General features: G+C 54.2%; 1 protein-coding gene across 2 annotated transcripts in view; it reads left to right on the top strand.

Moving 5' to 3' along the window:
* The first annotated feature begins 2,171 nt into the window (after positions 1-2,171).
* Positions 2,172-12,918, top strand: part of PPP2R2C (protein phosphatase 2 regulatory subunit Bgamma) — a 134,052-nt gene continuing 123,305 nt past the window's right edge. The window contains exon 1 of one of the 2 annotated variants that reach the window (XM_077874863.1): positions 2,172-2,365. In XM_077874863.1, coding sequence (XP_077730989.1) covers positions 2,296-2,365 — 70 coding nt within the window. In that variant the 5' untranslated portion in view covers positions 2,172-2,295. Of the gene's footprint in view, positions 2,443-12,918 lie in introns of both variants that reach the window. The other variant, XM_077874872.1, reaches the window with a different exon arrangement.

The following is a 12,918-nucleotide window of genomic DNA, read 5'->3' as shown; positions in this document are numbered from 1 at the left end:
CCACTTGGCTCAGAAGCGGGCCAAGGGGTGTGTTGTGTTAGACCAGGACAGGGCTGTTTCTATGGTGTTCCAGGGCATCCTGGAAGGTGGGGTGGGTGCTTCCACAGAACTGTTAGTTGGGGAGGATGGGGTGAGGGGGTCCTCCCTAAGATCAGAGAGGAGGCAAGTCTCAGCATGATGATGGTGACAGCTAACATTCCAGAGTGTGGATGAGGCCAGGCCCCTACTGAGCATGAACTGGCCACACCAGCTCTGTGATCATATCCATCTCACAGGTGAGGCTGTGCTTGCCCGCCCCCTCCCTGTCAGGACTTGAACCCAGCCTGTGTCTTCCGGAGCTGGAGGCTGCCGTCTTTTTGCTACATGGAACTAGAGAGGTGAGCAGAGTATGGAAAGAGAGTGGGGTGCTGGGTTCTGGATGTGAGGTTCGGGCAGCCCAGGCATGAGGGAGAGAGCAGAATGAGCCAGGCTGGTGGGTGGGAGAGGACATGGACATCAGCCTCCTTCACAACAAGGAAGAGCAAACACATCTGACCTGCGTTTACCTGGTCCTTGCACTAAACCTGCACATCTGTGCTGAGGCGGACACCGTGCCCAAGCTGAGGGTGGGAGAGGTGGGGGGGGGGTCATTCTGGAAGCAGGTGGTGGTGCTGACAGAGCCCCCAGGACTCTTAGGAGTCCAGCCCTTTCCATTAAACCCGGGGCGGGGGTGGCTGGGCCTCCTCATGGGTCCATTCTGGGCACTTCTGTCACATGAAAGCCCATCTCTAGCTGACAAACTCCCACTCCCGGGGGGAGAAACCTCAGGCAGTGACCACCTGCCCCAGTCTCCCTGATCCCGTCCTTCTGCCCCTGCCCCTTCTGGACTCCTATGGCCCCCCTGCAGTTTGGGGAGCTGCCTGGAGTCCCCAGAAAATCAGCTGAAAGAAGCAGAGCCTCGCAGCATTGTGGGACTGGGGGTTCCGAGCTCCCTCTTCCACTTGGGGCTGAAGGCCTCTCAGCATTTGTTACCCGTCCCGTGCAGCCTCCACCTTTCCTTCTTTTCCAAAGTGGTTTTGCTGAGCACCTAGGAAGGTACTGGGGGGTCCATTCCCCCCTCCCCCAAAAGCCCCCAGTAAGACCTGTGCTCCCCGCAGGGAACTCCATCCCTCAGGCAAGTGGTTAGTTTGGACAAAAGAGGGGGACATACTTTTTGAGGGCCTGCTCTGTGCCAGGCACTGTGTGTGATGCAGAGCCGACCTGGTGACTAAGGGAAAGGAGGCCGGGAGGCTCCCGTTTGGCAGAAGCCCTGGGTTTGGTGGACAGGGAGCCCGGCAGAGGGGCCCGTTTTCCAGCCTGGAGTGCACCCAGCGCTGTTTCTATACTTCATCTTTACCGGTACGTAGAAGACTGCGCAGGAGAGGATAGATCACGGAGCTCTGCCTGGGGGAGGCCAACTTCCCGGAGTTTTACCTCGGAGGATGCGGGTTTGCCCCGCCCCCACCGGTCCAGTTCTGCGCTCCAGGGGTCCTCAACTTGTACGACCCACCCTCCTCTACCAACGAAGGGGCGCTTGCCCCCCACCGCATTTCTCGAGTCTTCAGTGCTCCAGTGTGCCCCCCGGTAGCTGCCCGCCCGCCCTACCTCTTCTAACCCCTCCATCGCGGGGCATCTCTTCCGCAATTCCGGCACCTGGGCGGCCAAGGCGCCCCCTCCCCCCTCCCGCGCGCGCACCCCCGGCCGCCGAAGGGGCCCGCCCGCGGGGGCCGGGGCGCGGCTCCACCTGCAGGGCGCGGGGCGGCGGGCGCGCGGCGGGCGGCGGGCGGCGGGCGGCGGGCTGCGCGGGCCGCGGGGGCGGAGGGCGGGCGGCGCGAGGGAGGGGCCTGCGGAGCGGCGGCGGCGGCGGCGGCCCCAGCCCGCGCAGCCCGGCTCGGCCCCGGCTCGGTCGGCGCAGCGCCGCGCGCGTCCCCTCCCGCCGCCGCGCAGCCAGGCGCCCGGGCTCCAGGCCGCCGCCGCCGCCGCCGCCGCCGGGCGCACCACGCAGCGCGCACCGGCCGGGATGCGCGCCCGGGCCCCGGCCCGCCCCCACCCGCGGCCGCCGCCCGCCCGCCGCGCGTTCGCCTGACCGCGGCGCCCGCCCCGGCCGCCCCGCCCGTCCCCGGCCGCCCCCCGGCCGCGATGCCCGCCCCCCGGGGCCCCGGCGGCCCGCGCCCCTGCTAGGCTGCGGCGGCATGGCCCGCGCGCCCGGCGCGACCTCTGCGGATTGCATCGGTGTGCGGCGGCGGGGCATGCCCAGGGCACCGGGCACGGCCTTCAATGGGCGAGGACACGGACACGCGGAAAATTAACCACAGCTTCCTGCGGGACCACAGCTATGTGACTGAAGGTAACGTACGTGTTGTCTGAGGCCCCCTCCGGCCGGCCGCGGCGTGGGGATGCCGTCGCACCGAATGCCCTCCGAAGGTTTGGACCGCGCGCTGTGTGTCGTGTCCCCCCCACCCCACCCCACCCCACCCCGCCCCGCCCCGGGTCCCGGAGGGAGGGAGCCCGAGGGTGCCGGCCTCCGCTGTCCAGCGCCCTCCTCCGCGCCGCCCTCCGGCGGGCAGCTTGCGGCCCCCAGGCCTGGCGGCATCTCGAATCGGCCCTGGCCATCGTTTGCAAAAAGGCCGTTTCTGCGGCTAACCTGGCGAAGAAACCGGGAGATGTAATGGCTTGGAATCTTGGGTTTGCCATTTCAGCCCAGCCCTAAGCCCACAGAATTTTCTAGGCTGCCCACTCCCCGGAGACGAAGAGGGATCCAGGGGGAAAAAAAATTCATTGCCAGATTCCCAATCCCCCGCCCCCCATCCCTCCAGAGGCTCGCTGTCCTGGGCCCCTCCCTGTGCTTCCAGAGGCAGGGGCCCCTCGTGGGTGGGAGAAGGCGGCGGGTTTGGGGTTGGTCTTTTATTCCCAGTGAGTTATACTGAGACAGAAGGAGCTGGCCCCAAACTGTCAGAATTTCCCCCCAAAAGTGGGACATGCCATCCCAAACGGGCTCTGCGTTTGAAATCCCTTAAATTTAAATTGGCCCAAGCCCAACCCCCACCCCGAGGTGGTCGAACCCAGCTGGTCAGAGCTGAAGGATCAGTGACTTCCCAGGGTCCCCCTACAACCCTGCCCAGAGAACGGTGGGGACAGCTCCCAAGCCGCAGCCAGGGGCCCGCGGAGAGAATGCTTGGTTGAAGATGGGGAGAGCTAGCCGCGGGGTGTCTGCATGCAGCAGTGGGGACCCTTGTGCCCGAGACCTCGGAGGTGGGGGGGGGTTAGGGACTGGCTGCACCTTCCCCAGGGGCTGCTAGACTGGCAGCATAAGTGTTTGTGGGTTGGTGGCAAGAGGTCCCCGGGTGGGTGCCCCGGTGGGAGGGGCCGTGGGCACTGCGCTCCGCGGGCCTGGCGCGCGTGGGTGCCTGTGTCAGGGAACCTGTGTGGGCTTGGAGGCGGTGATTCGACTCCTGGGTGGTGTCCGCGTACCTAGTGCCTGGCCCCGCCGGAAATGAGGCCGAGTGGGAGCCCGAGCCCTGCAGAGGCCTGGGACCGCGGGACCAGCGCGAGGCGGGACCCCTCTGTCGGGCCCTGGTCCCCGAGAGCAGAGGCTGCGTGTGTAACCTGGGTGGAGGGATGCTGAGGGGTGGCGCTTCCCCGCTCCCCTAGGAGAACCGCTGAGTCATGCTTTGCTGATGGGGGTGGGGGGAGGGGGGACAGGGCTGCCTGGCTGGGTGAGGGCTCAGCCCCCAAGCTAGGGCTTCCAGGGGCCCAGGGAGCTGAAGGCGGCCCTTTATCGCCTGCCTCGGTGAGGTTGAGGAAGAATCAGCCAGCGTTGGGGTGTGCTTTCTGCTTGCAGGCTGCCGAGTCACGAGCGTTGTAGGGTGAAGAGGCCTCTGGGTTGTTGGCAGGTGCCCTAGTGCTCTGGCTCTGGCTGAGAGGGGATCTTGGCAGGTCATTCCGGTCTGGCTTTCTGCAGGAAATCTCTGTTTTCTCATCTCTATACTGAGGATGATGGGATAGGATGCAGGACTCTGTAATTAAAAGTACAAAGCCCCATGCCTGACCCATAGTGGACATCTGCAAACATTAATTCCTTTTTCATCCCACCCTCTTCCTTCCCAGCTTTCTTCCATACATTTACCAGCTCTTAGCAGAGGAGAGCGAGGGGGAGGTGCATAGTTTGAGGAAGAAGTGATGTTTTTAATTCCTCTTCATTCATTCAACAAATATTTACTGAACACCTTCTACGTGCCAGTCACTGTTTTAGCCCTGGGGACTAGACCAAGATTCTGCCCTTGGGCAGCCTACGTTCTAGAAGGGAGCTCTGTGATATTGAGAGGAAGCTCTTCGCACGAAGTCTTGGTTTCCCCATCTGTAGAAGGGGATGAATAATACCATCCTGCCTGCCAGGTCTTAGGGTCAGGTGGGTTGTGAGGGTCAGGTGGGTTGGTGGACGAGGGAGCCAGCTCAGAACTCTAAATTGTTAACTGGCAGCTGAAGTATGCTTAGCACCTTCTGTATGCTGGGACCTCACACAAGACCATCCCCATTTTATGGAAGAAACCGAGTCTTGACCTTGTCCATGTCCCAGACTGAGTGCCAGGATATATGGGACATAGAGCTTGGAGGCTGGGATCCGAGACCAGCAAGATCAGAAATTCTTGTTCTTAGGGACGGTAGGGTCTAGGAGAGGAAGCAATAACTATAATTGTTAGAATTATATGAGATTTCTGGCCTCCTTGCATGAAAAAAGACTCGCCCAGTGTTGTATATTGCCTTTTGTGCTCAGAGCACAGGGTAGATCACAGATTTCGATGTCAGATAGACTTGTGTTCAAATCTGGCTTCTGATTCTTCATATGCTGTATAATCTTGGACAAGTTATTAAACCTTTCTGAGCTTCACTTTCTCCCTTTATAAAGGGAGAAAGAATAATAACTTATCTTGCATTATTGCTTGTTGGGACAATCAGTGATTATGCTAATACAGAAAATACCCAGCACAGTGCTTGGTCTATTGGAGGCATGTAATCAATGACACTGGTATAATTTATAAGGTTCCTGGAAGAGCTTCATGAGCAGATAATAGATGCTGAGATTTTGCAAAAGACCCAGGTGTACAGATTCCTGTTCCACCTGGTCATTTGGCCTACAAATGCTCGCTCACTACACCCCAGTGGCTCTGGTCTACTTCCTGTGCCTTAAGCAGGTCATTTTTTTTTAAAGATTTTATTTATTTATTTGACACAGAGATAGCAAGAGAGAGAGAGAGAGAGAGAGAGAGAGAGCAGGAGCAGGGGGAGCAGTGGGAGAGGGAGAAGCAGGCTCCCCGGTAAGCAGGCAGCCAGATGTGGGGCTCTATCCTAGGGCCCTGAGATCATGACCTGAGCTGAAGGCAGACATTTAACCAACTGAGCCATCCAGATGACCTGCAGGTCATTTTTTTTTTTTCTTACCTCATGGTATTTGCACTGGCTGTGTTCTCTATCTAGAATATCCTCCTCCTGCTCTTCTCATGGCTGACTCCTCATCCTTTAGTTCTCACATTTAACACCATCTTTGCCAGTGGGAGTCCTGCTTGAGTTCCTGAGTCTCTTGTAAAATCTCAAATACTTTGGGAAGAGTTTAGGTGTTGTTAGTCATTCATACCTTGGTATGAATTAGAGCAGCTTTTTTTTTTTTTTTTAAATCCCCCCTTCCCACAACTCTTGGCACAGCTCAGCTGATTGAGTGTTGTTGTGATCACTAAGCATGGGTGCAGGCCACCCTGGGACACAGAGAACTTTGTAAAGATTGGGTGGGTGTTGGGAAGAGCAGTACGATTAAGTCTCTCAAGACAGTAGAAGGACTTGGACCCTTGAGAGAGGGACTGCCAGGGGTAGGAGAGTGCCGGGAGGTCTGGCTGTGTGTTCCCTTGCTGCAGCCACAGAGCTGAGCTTTGGGGTGAGTGAAGTGGGTGTCCCTAGGCTAGACTGGTCTGCAAATCCCTTCATCCCTTCCACCTAGCTGTGTTTTCCAGGCCCATTCTCTGCTGGGTGTAGTCCTCGGCAGGCAGTGAGGGGTCAGACACGGGGGGCCAACGGCCCAGGGCAGGTGGCAGAGGCTGGGCCTCTTTGGGAAGCAGTAGTCTCTCCCAGGCACCTGGAGGGGAAGGCACTTGAGGGCCACCCTTTCCTGCTAGGACCGTAGTCCCAGCTTTTCCTCCCTCAGCCATCTCAGCCATTAACCTCTGTCATACATGCGCACCTCTCCTGTCCATGGAAAGAAAGGCACCTCTGCATTGTTGACCCCATATGCTTGCCATCCGCATAAGTTCCATGTGATTTCAGGGCCATGGGCATATTCCCACAGACTGTGTGGTTGAAGAAATAAAGCAGGGCTCAGACAAGGAGTTGGTATGGTTGGGGGGATGTCGCAGGCTTGTCTGAACCTGGCATTCGGGCACTTTCCACTGCATGTCCTTGTGTTTTGAACTAATAGCGTGGGAATAATATCTACCTTCTGCCCAGGCCTAGACCACACTGGAGAGGCATGCTGTTGGCGAGAGACCAGCATTCAGCCACATGTGCCCCCTATGGAGGGTACTGAGACTAACCTCCCCAATACCCAGTGCCTCACCCCACCAAGAGCATAGTGGTTTCCAGCCAGAGACCTGTGGCCGTAGGCTGGGCCAGCTTGGTCTTAAGAGCAGTGTGTTCCTCTTGCACTGACTGGTTTCAGGACATGGGAAACAGTTCTGGGGGTTGAGTGGGAAGCAGAGCTGCAGGAAGCCGGTCTCTCTCTTGTGAAGGAACAGGGAATCCCCCATTGTTGCCGGCAGCCGCTCTGAGATCACGAAGGCAGTAAGTCCTAAGCCAACAACCCTGTTGGTGTCTGGGCAGAGAGCGAGTGGCAGCTGAGGACATTGTGATTCCCTGGGTTAATCAGGCCTGCTGTCTACCCACCTTTGGGCGTCTAGTTCCATCAGCCGGCACATTTCCTCATTGCATCACACTTTAGGCCAAGATTCTGTGACTTGTAGCTGACAACACCCTCTCTCCCAGTTATCCAGAAGACCAGGGGGCTGTCCTGGCACTCATGGCCACGATGTCCCCAAAACCATGAGGGAGTTTGATGCGTTTGCTTTGTGTTTTAGGAACCATCCGTGATCTCTTTTATTGTAGTCAAAGCTGCTGTGTTCTGGTTTTTCATCCTTGGCCTTCCTGAGAATGCATTTCCAGCCAAATGAGATATCCCAGGATCTGGTGTCAGGAGACCTGCATTCCAAGTGTCTGACTCTGGGTTCACCATCTTGGGCAGGTCACACATTCTTATGGAGTCTTAGCGTCTTCTCTGGATTGCTGCTTAGAGCACTTGAAATGCGGGATGTACAGTTTGATGCTGTGACATGTCATGAGCCCCCCACCCTGCTCCATGGAAGGAACACCCTCAGTGCATTCATGGTGTGAGATGGGTTCGATGGGTGTAAACATGCACGGCCCAGAGCCTGGGGCCTGGTCAGGGCTCAATAAATGTTGTCTGCCAACAGTAATGCCTCCTTCTTAGGGGTGAGAGTTAGAATAGCCCTTAGAACCATTGTCAGACTGGCTGACCTCACCCCATCGGCACTCCACAGGGCAGTGGAGGCTCAGATGGTGTCGCTTGTGGCACTGCCCTAAAGCCAGCTCCAAGGAACAGTGGGTAGATCCAGCCTCTGGTTTGGAAAATCAAGCTGTGGATGGACGGCTGAATCGTCGCCCCTTCCCTTCCAGTTAGGAACATCACTTCCATCACAATCCTAGAGTTTTCCAAGCTCATGCTGTCTCCATTTCAGGGGTGGGGGCAGTGAAGGCAGCTGCAGGGGGCACACCTCTGGGTGTTCTCGGTTCAGCCACACCACCTCTCGGAGCCTCAGGCTCCTTGCACTGCCTCCTGCCCTGGGTCGTCACACAGCCCTGAGGCGCAAAGGCCACGTAGACACTAAAGGTCTGCCCATGTGGAGGGGTTACTGTTGTTACCAGTTTCCCCAAACTGTTGAGGGGGTCAGCTCCCACGGTGTAAGCAACATACTCACTTATTTTTAATCAATCCTAACTGAAAGATTGGTGCAGTCATGGAGTAGGCTTTTTCTCATTTTCTTCCTGCAAGATGGGAATCGAATTCTAATAAAACTTTTCCACATTGTCTCCTGGTTGTTTTACACTTGCTACAGCTTTTGGGTTTTATCCTTGAAGGCCCACTGAGCTAAGGGATGTTTTTGGCAAGAGGTGTTATGGGTCCTGAGAAGGGGAAGCATGGCTATGTGTAACCCTGGGTTTAAGGACCAGGACTGGAGTCACCACGGGGATGAAGGGGAAAGGACAGTCTCCGGAGTACCGCACAGTTATGCACATTGTTAGCAATTTGTGGGAGTTCCTTCCAGTCTTTTTTTAATGCTCACATCTGTGTTTAATAAGAACTATAATCACTCTATATAAACATAAACCATGTTGAAGGCGACTTTTTAAAAGAAGCATGACCCTATAATAGTTTTCCAGTGCTTGGCTGGAACTTGTCCAGTTGCACCCTCCTGTTTTTGATTTCATGTTGTGCTGTTGCCTTGTTGAAATTTTTATAATTTTGTATCTGAACCCAGATTTTGTAAGTGACATGTGATGAGATGGTAGGGCGGGCACCTGAGCAGAGGTGATGCACACAACATGTGTTTTGGCTGTTTTGTGCGGCTCCTGTACACACCACATGTGGGCTTTGAGTGCCACTGAGCTCCTGTGCGTTCTGTGCCCATGACTCTGCAGGCAGCGGTGGGTGCTCACAGCCTGGAGAAGCCACTCTTCTGAACCAGAACTTGATTTGGATACTGAAGGGAGGAAGTGACATTCCAAAGCGCATGAGGGACCAAGGAAGCTGGTTATCATACCCTCTTACCCATGTTATATCCTTGTGTGAGCTAATCACTGATACTGAAAATGATGACCCAGAAAGAAAGGAAAGGAGAGGATGGGACATCCATGGTCCTTTCCTTTCAACCCTTATTCATCATTGAGCCAAGGGTGGAGGAGCGTGTGTGGGATGTACAAACATCAAAAAGTGAAATAAAACCAGATAAGCTGGTTTCCCACTGCCCTGTAAGAGTGAGCTACATGTGCATATGGAAGCTACCAGATAGGAATTGTGTATTTCAGTGATTTTGCATTCCAGTTAAATACTCTCACATTTGCATTTAAAACTGGAATTGCATAATAGAATGATGACTGGCACTATTCATGCTTACTAGTAATTTAAACTTTTATTTTTTTCTATTGGCATTAAGTGGCAATAACACCATGGCAAGTCATGGGAAAATGAAAGAGCGTTATATTTTAGTATCTTAAATGATACTTTCCCCCTGCGTTTTGAACAAGGTGCTCTACATTTTTGCACTGGGCCCTATAAATGATAAAATTGGCCCTCCTTTGCTGTAGGGGACAGGCTGGAATTCTAGGGGGTTAAGAATCCTTGTCTGGCATCCCACCTGTTCCTCCCCTACCCACTGGACCCCTCATCTTGGGGGCTGTTCCAAGGAGGGGCCTGCAGGTCTTTCATTGCAGATGCCAGCCTTTAAACCTCTCAACCCCTACAGGCCCAAGGGGAGGGGCTGTAGACTAGGGGTCCCTGGCTCCACCCCCATTACCATTAATAAAGCATACATAAAATAAAGCATATTTTAAAAAAATTTTCCCTCTTGTCCACCTTCCCTGTGTGGTCTCAAGTCCAGTAGGTGAGAGGGATGCCTAACTGGTAACCTCAGTCCCGCCCCAAGATGCCATCTTTCATTGGCTGTGCATTATCCCTGTGATAGGTGTGCCACAGTTCAATTAATCACCCCCTGATTGTTGGATAATGAGATGGCTTTTTTCCCCTTATATAAGCATTCCTGATGCTGAGCCAATGAGCACCAGTCATATAAGATGATACCCTAGTCCCATCCCTCCCCCTAACTTTGGAATAATTTCTTAAGAGAGAATCCTATGCATGCAATTTTATGTAAAAATTATGAATGTGTTTAATGTTCTTGACACTGCCAAATTATTCTCCAGAGAATTTTTCTGTTTTGACACATGCTAATCAGCATTTGGTATCCTAATTCATTCGACCTCTGCAAATATCATAGATGAAAAATATTTGTTTTAATTTATGTCTGAATACCAATGAGGTGGGACATTTTTTTCCACTTTGTTCAACAGACATTTACTGCTCCCCCTTAGAGGCTGGGGGAGGGAGGGGTGATGTTAGATGCTGGACGTGCAGTATTGAGGAGCAAGTTCATTGCTGTCATTCATTTACTCATTCACTCATTCACTCACTCACTCACTCACTCACTCACTGGAATATCTCTGGAGCTGCCACTGTGTTCTGGGCACAGAAGATGCCCATGTTGCTGGGGTGGGGAGGGTGAGGAGGGGTAAGAGCAGGGAGAGGAGACAGCTCAGATAGAACCCGAGGTTCACCAACATTTAAAGGACAGAGAATGAGAAGTCTATGGCTCAGGTGGGGTAATCACCCAAGTGGGAATGGACCAGGAGGGCTGTGGAGTCCCAGGCCTGGCAATCCAGCTAGGAGGGGACAGGGGAGGGAAGAAGGATGGACCACCGGCATTAAATGATGCCACACCACCAGGTAGGACAGTATCGAGAAGTGTCTTTTGGCTGTCTGTTTCAGGTGTTCACACCCATTTGGCACCGTGTCCCCTGGGGCTCTGCTTTGGTGATGTCTTCCTGTGAGCCCCTATGGGCTGCAGCCCTGTCTCTCCACTCAGGTCTCCCAGCTGGCACACAGAACAGTTTGCTCTCTATTCTCTGCTCTCCTAGACGGCCCCTTGAATCCCTTCTCTGGTCTCACTGCCTCTGGGGCCAATGCTCCAGGTCCCAGAAGGCACGTTTCGATAACTCTTTGCTCCCGGTTTCATTTTGTGTTCGCAGTCCAGGCTGTGTCCTTGAAATGTGAGCCTGTCTCTCCCAGGGTCTTGGGTGCCATTGAGAGAGAGCTGTGTCCGGCAGAGTACCCTGGGGAGTCCTAGTTAAACCAGGCCCTGTAAGAGAGATGCCTCTTTCTCACTGCAATGGTATCCTGCGGCCCTCGCGCAGAATGACCTGTGTGGACTTTAGTATTAAATAACTGTAAAACAAACATAAAAGCCATCATTATGATTAGCCATTTATTGAGTACATACTATATGCAGATGTGATGTTAAGTCCATTATCTTATTGGATCCTAACAAAACCTGGTGTTGTATGTATTTTCCCCATTTTACAGGGGAGAAAGCTGAGGTTTGGGCACTGGCCCAGAGTCAAACCCCATAAGGGGCAGAGCTGGGGTTTGAATGCAGCCCATCTGCCTGCAGAACCCACACTCCTGACCTCCACACTGTATGGAGGAACTGACAGGGCAGGGACAGGAGATCCGTTGAGCTCTGATTATGTGCCTGGCTTAGAAGGGTCTGGGATTTGAACCCAGGACTGCCTGGTGTGGTCATGCTGAGCATGCAGCAGTGCATCCGTTACATCCATGTGTGTGGTTAAAGGCAATTGAGAAGGGCCAGGGAGAGAAGGGATCACTTTCACAGAATGAGGGGTGGGGGTAGGGGATGGTCGCAGTTCTAGAGAGGACAGGTGCTTTGGCACTGAAGGGAGTGGCATTCCCCAGGTGAGGGAGTGATGCCCTTTGGGACATGGCATTCTAGTACATTCCAGGCAGGCAGGACAGCGTGTGCAAAGCAACATGCATAGGCTTGTCCCAAATAGCATCCAGGCTCTTCTGTCTGAACCCAAGAAGCAGTTGCCAGCCAGCTCAGGGTGAAGGGCCCACCTGGGAGCCACTGTGCTGTCCAGGATGGGCACTGCCTCCTTGTACACTGGAAGCTATTGTCCCCCAGAGTCCTGGGCTGAATGGCCCATTGAGGGAGAACAAAGCAGCTCAGAGGTCCCAGCTGCCCCAAGCAGGGATAGGATCGCCAGCTCAGGCCTGGGGCTTCCTCTGGGCTCGCCTGGCTTCCTGTATTCCTCTACCCTACAGAGGTTGTAGCCCTGAACCTTGGGGCCACCAGTGCTGGAGTTTGGGGCCTAGACTCCGGGGGCCTGAGCTCTGGTCTTGGCCCAGCTGGCAGGTGCTTCAGCCTCAGAACCTGGTTCCCCGCCTGTGAGGCAGAGAGAACTACAAGCCACCTGGGCTTTCTGTGAGTATTGGGTGAAATAGTCGGTATACTGGACATAAATCTCCATAAAACGCAGCTACTTATATTGTTAGTATCAGCTTTTAGAGTTTTTTTTCAATTTCAAAAAAGTTTTTTTTAAAAAAAGATTTTATTTGTTTATTTGAGAGAGAGAGCATGAGAGAGTGAGCACACAAGCAGGAGGGAGAGGCAGAGGGAGAGGGAGCACCAGACTACCAGCTGAGCAGGGAGCCCGAAGTGGGGCTCTATCCCAGAGCCCTGAGATCATGACCTGGACTGAAGACAGACGTTTCACCAACTGAGTCACCTAGGCACCCCAATTTCAAAAAAGTTTCAATGAAACTTTCAAGTATGTGGTAAGGTAGAGGAAGTAGTATTTGGGATCGCTCCTTGCCCATGGCCTTAGTCCAGCTGCTCTGAAGATTGCACCATGCCTCCTTCATTAACTTTCCTCTCCTTTTGACTGAAGAATTTTTTTTAAAGATTTTATTTATTTATTCACGAGAGACACAGATAGCGGCAGAGACACAGGCAGAGGGAGAAGCAGGCTCCATGCAGGGAGCCCAACATGGGACTCGATCCCAGGGCTCCAGGATCACGCCCTGGGCCAAAAGCAGATGCTAAACTGCTGAGCCACCCAGGGATCCCCTGACTGAAGAATTTTTAAGCCAATTTAGGACTCCTGTCATCTTACCTGTACCTCAGTAGGCCAGGACGTGTCTTACCTGAC

The sequence above is a fragment of the Canis aureus genome, chromosome 2, assembly GCF_053574225.1.
Source record: "Canis aureus isolate CA01 chromosome 2, VMU_Caureus_v.1.0, whole genome shotgun sequence".
Lineage (NCBI taxonomy): Eukaryota > Metazoa > Chordata > Mammalia > Carnivora > Canidae > Canis > Canis aureus.
Note: the sequence above shows the minus strand (reverse complement) of the source record. Positions and strands in the feature narration are given on the sequence as shown.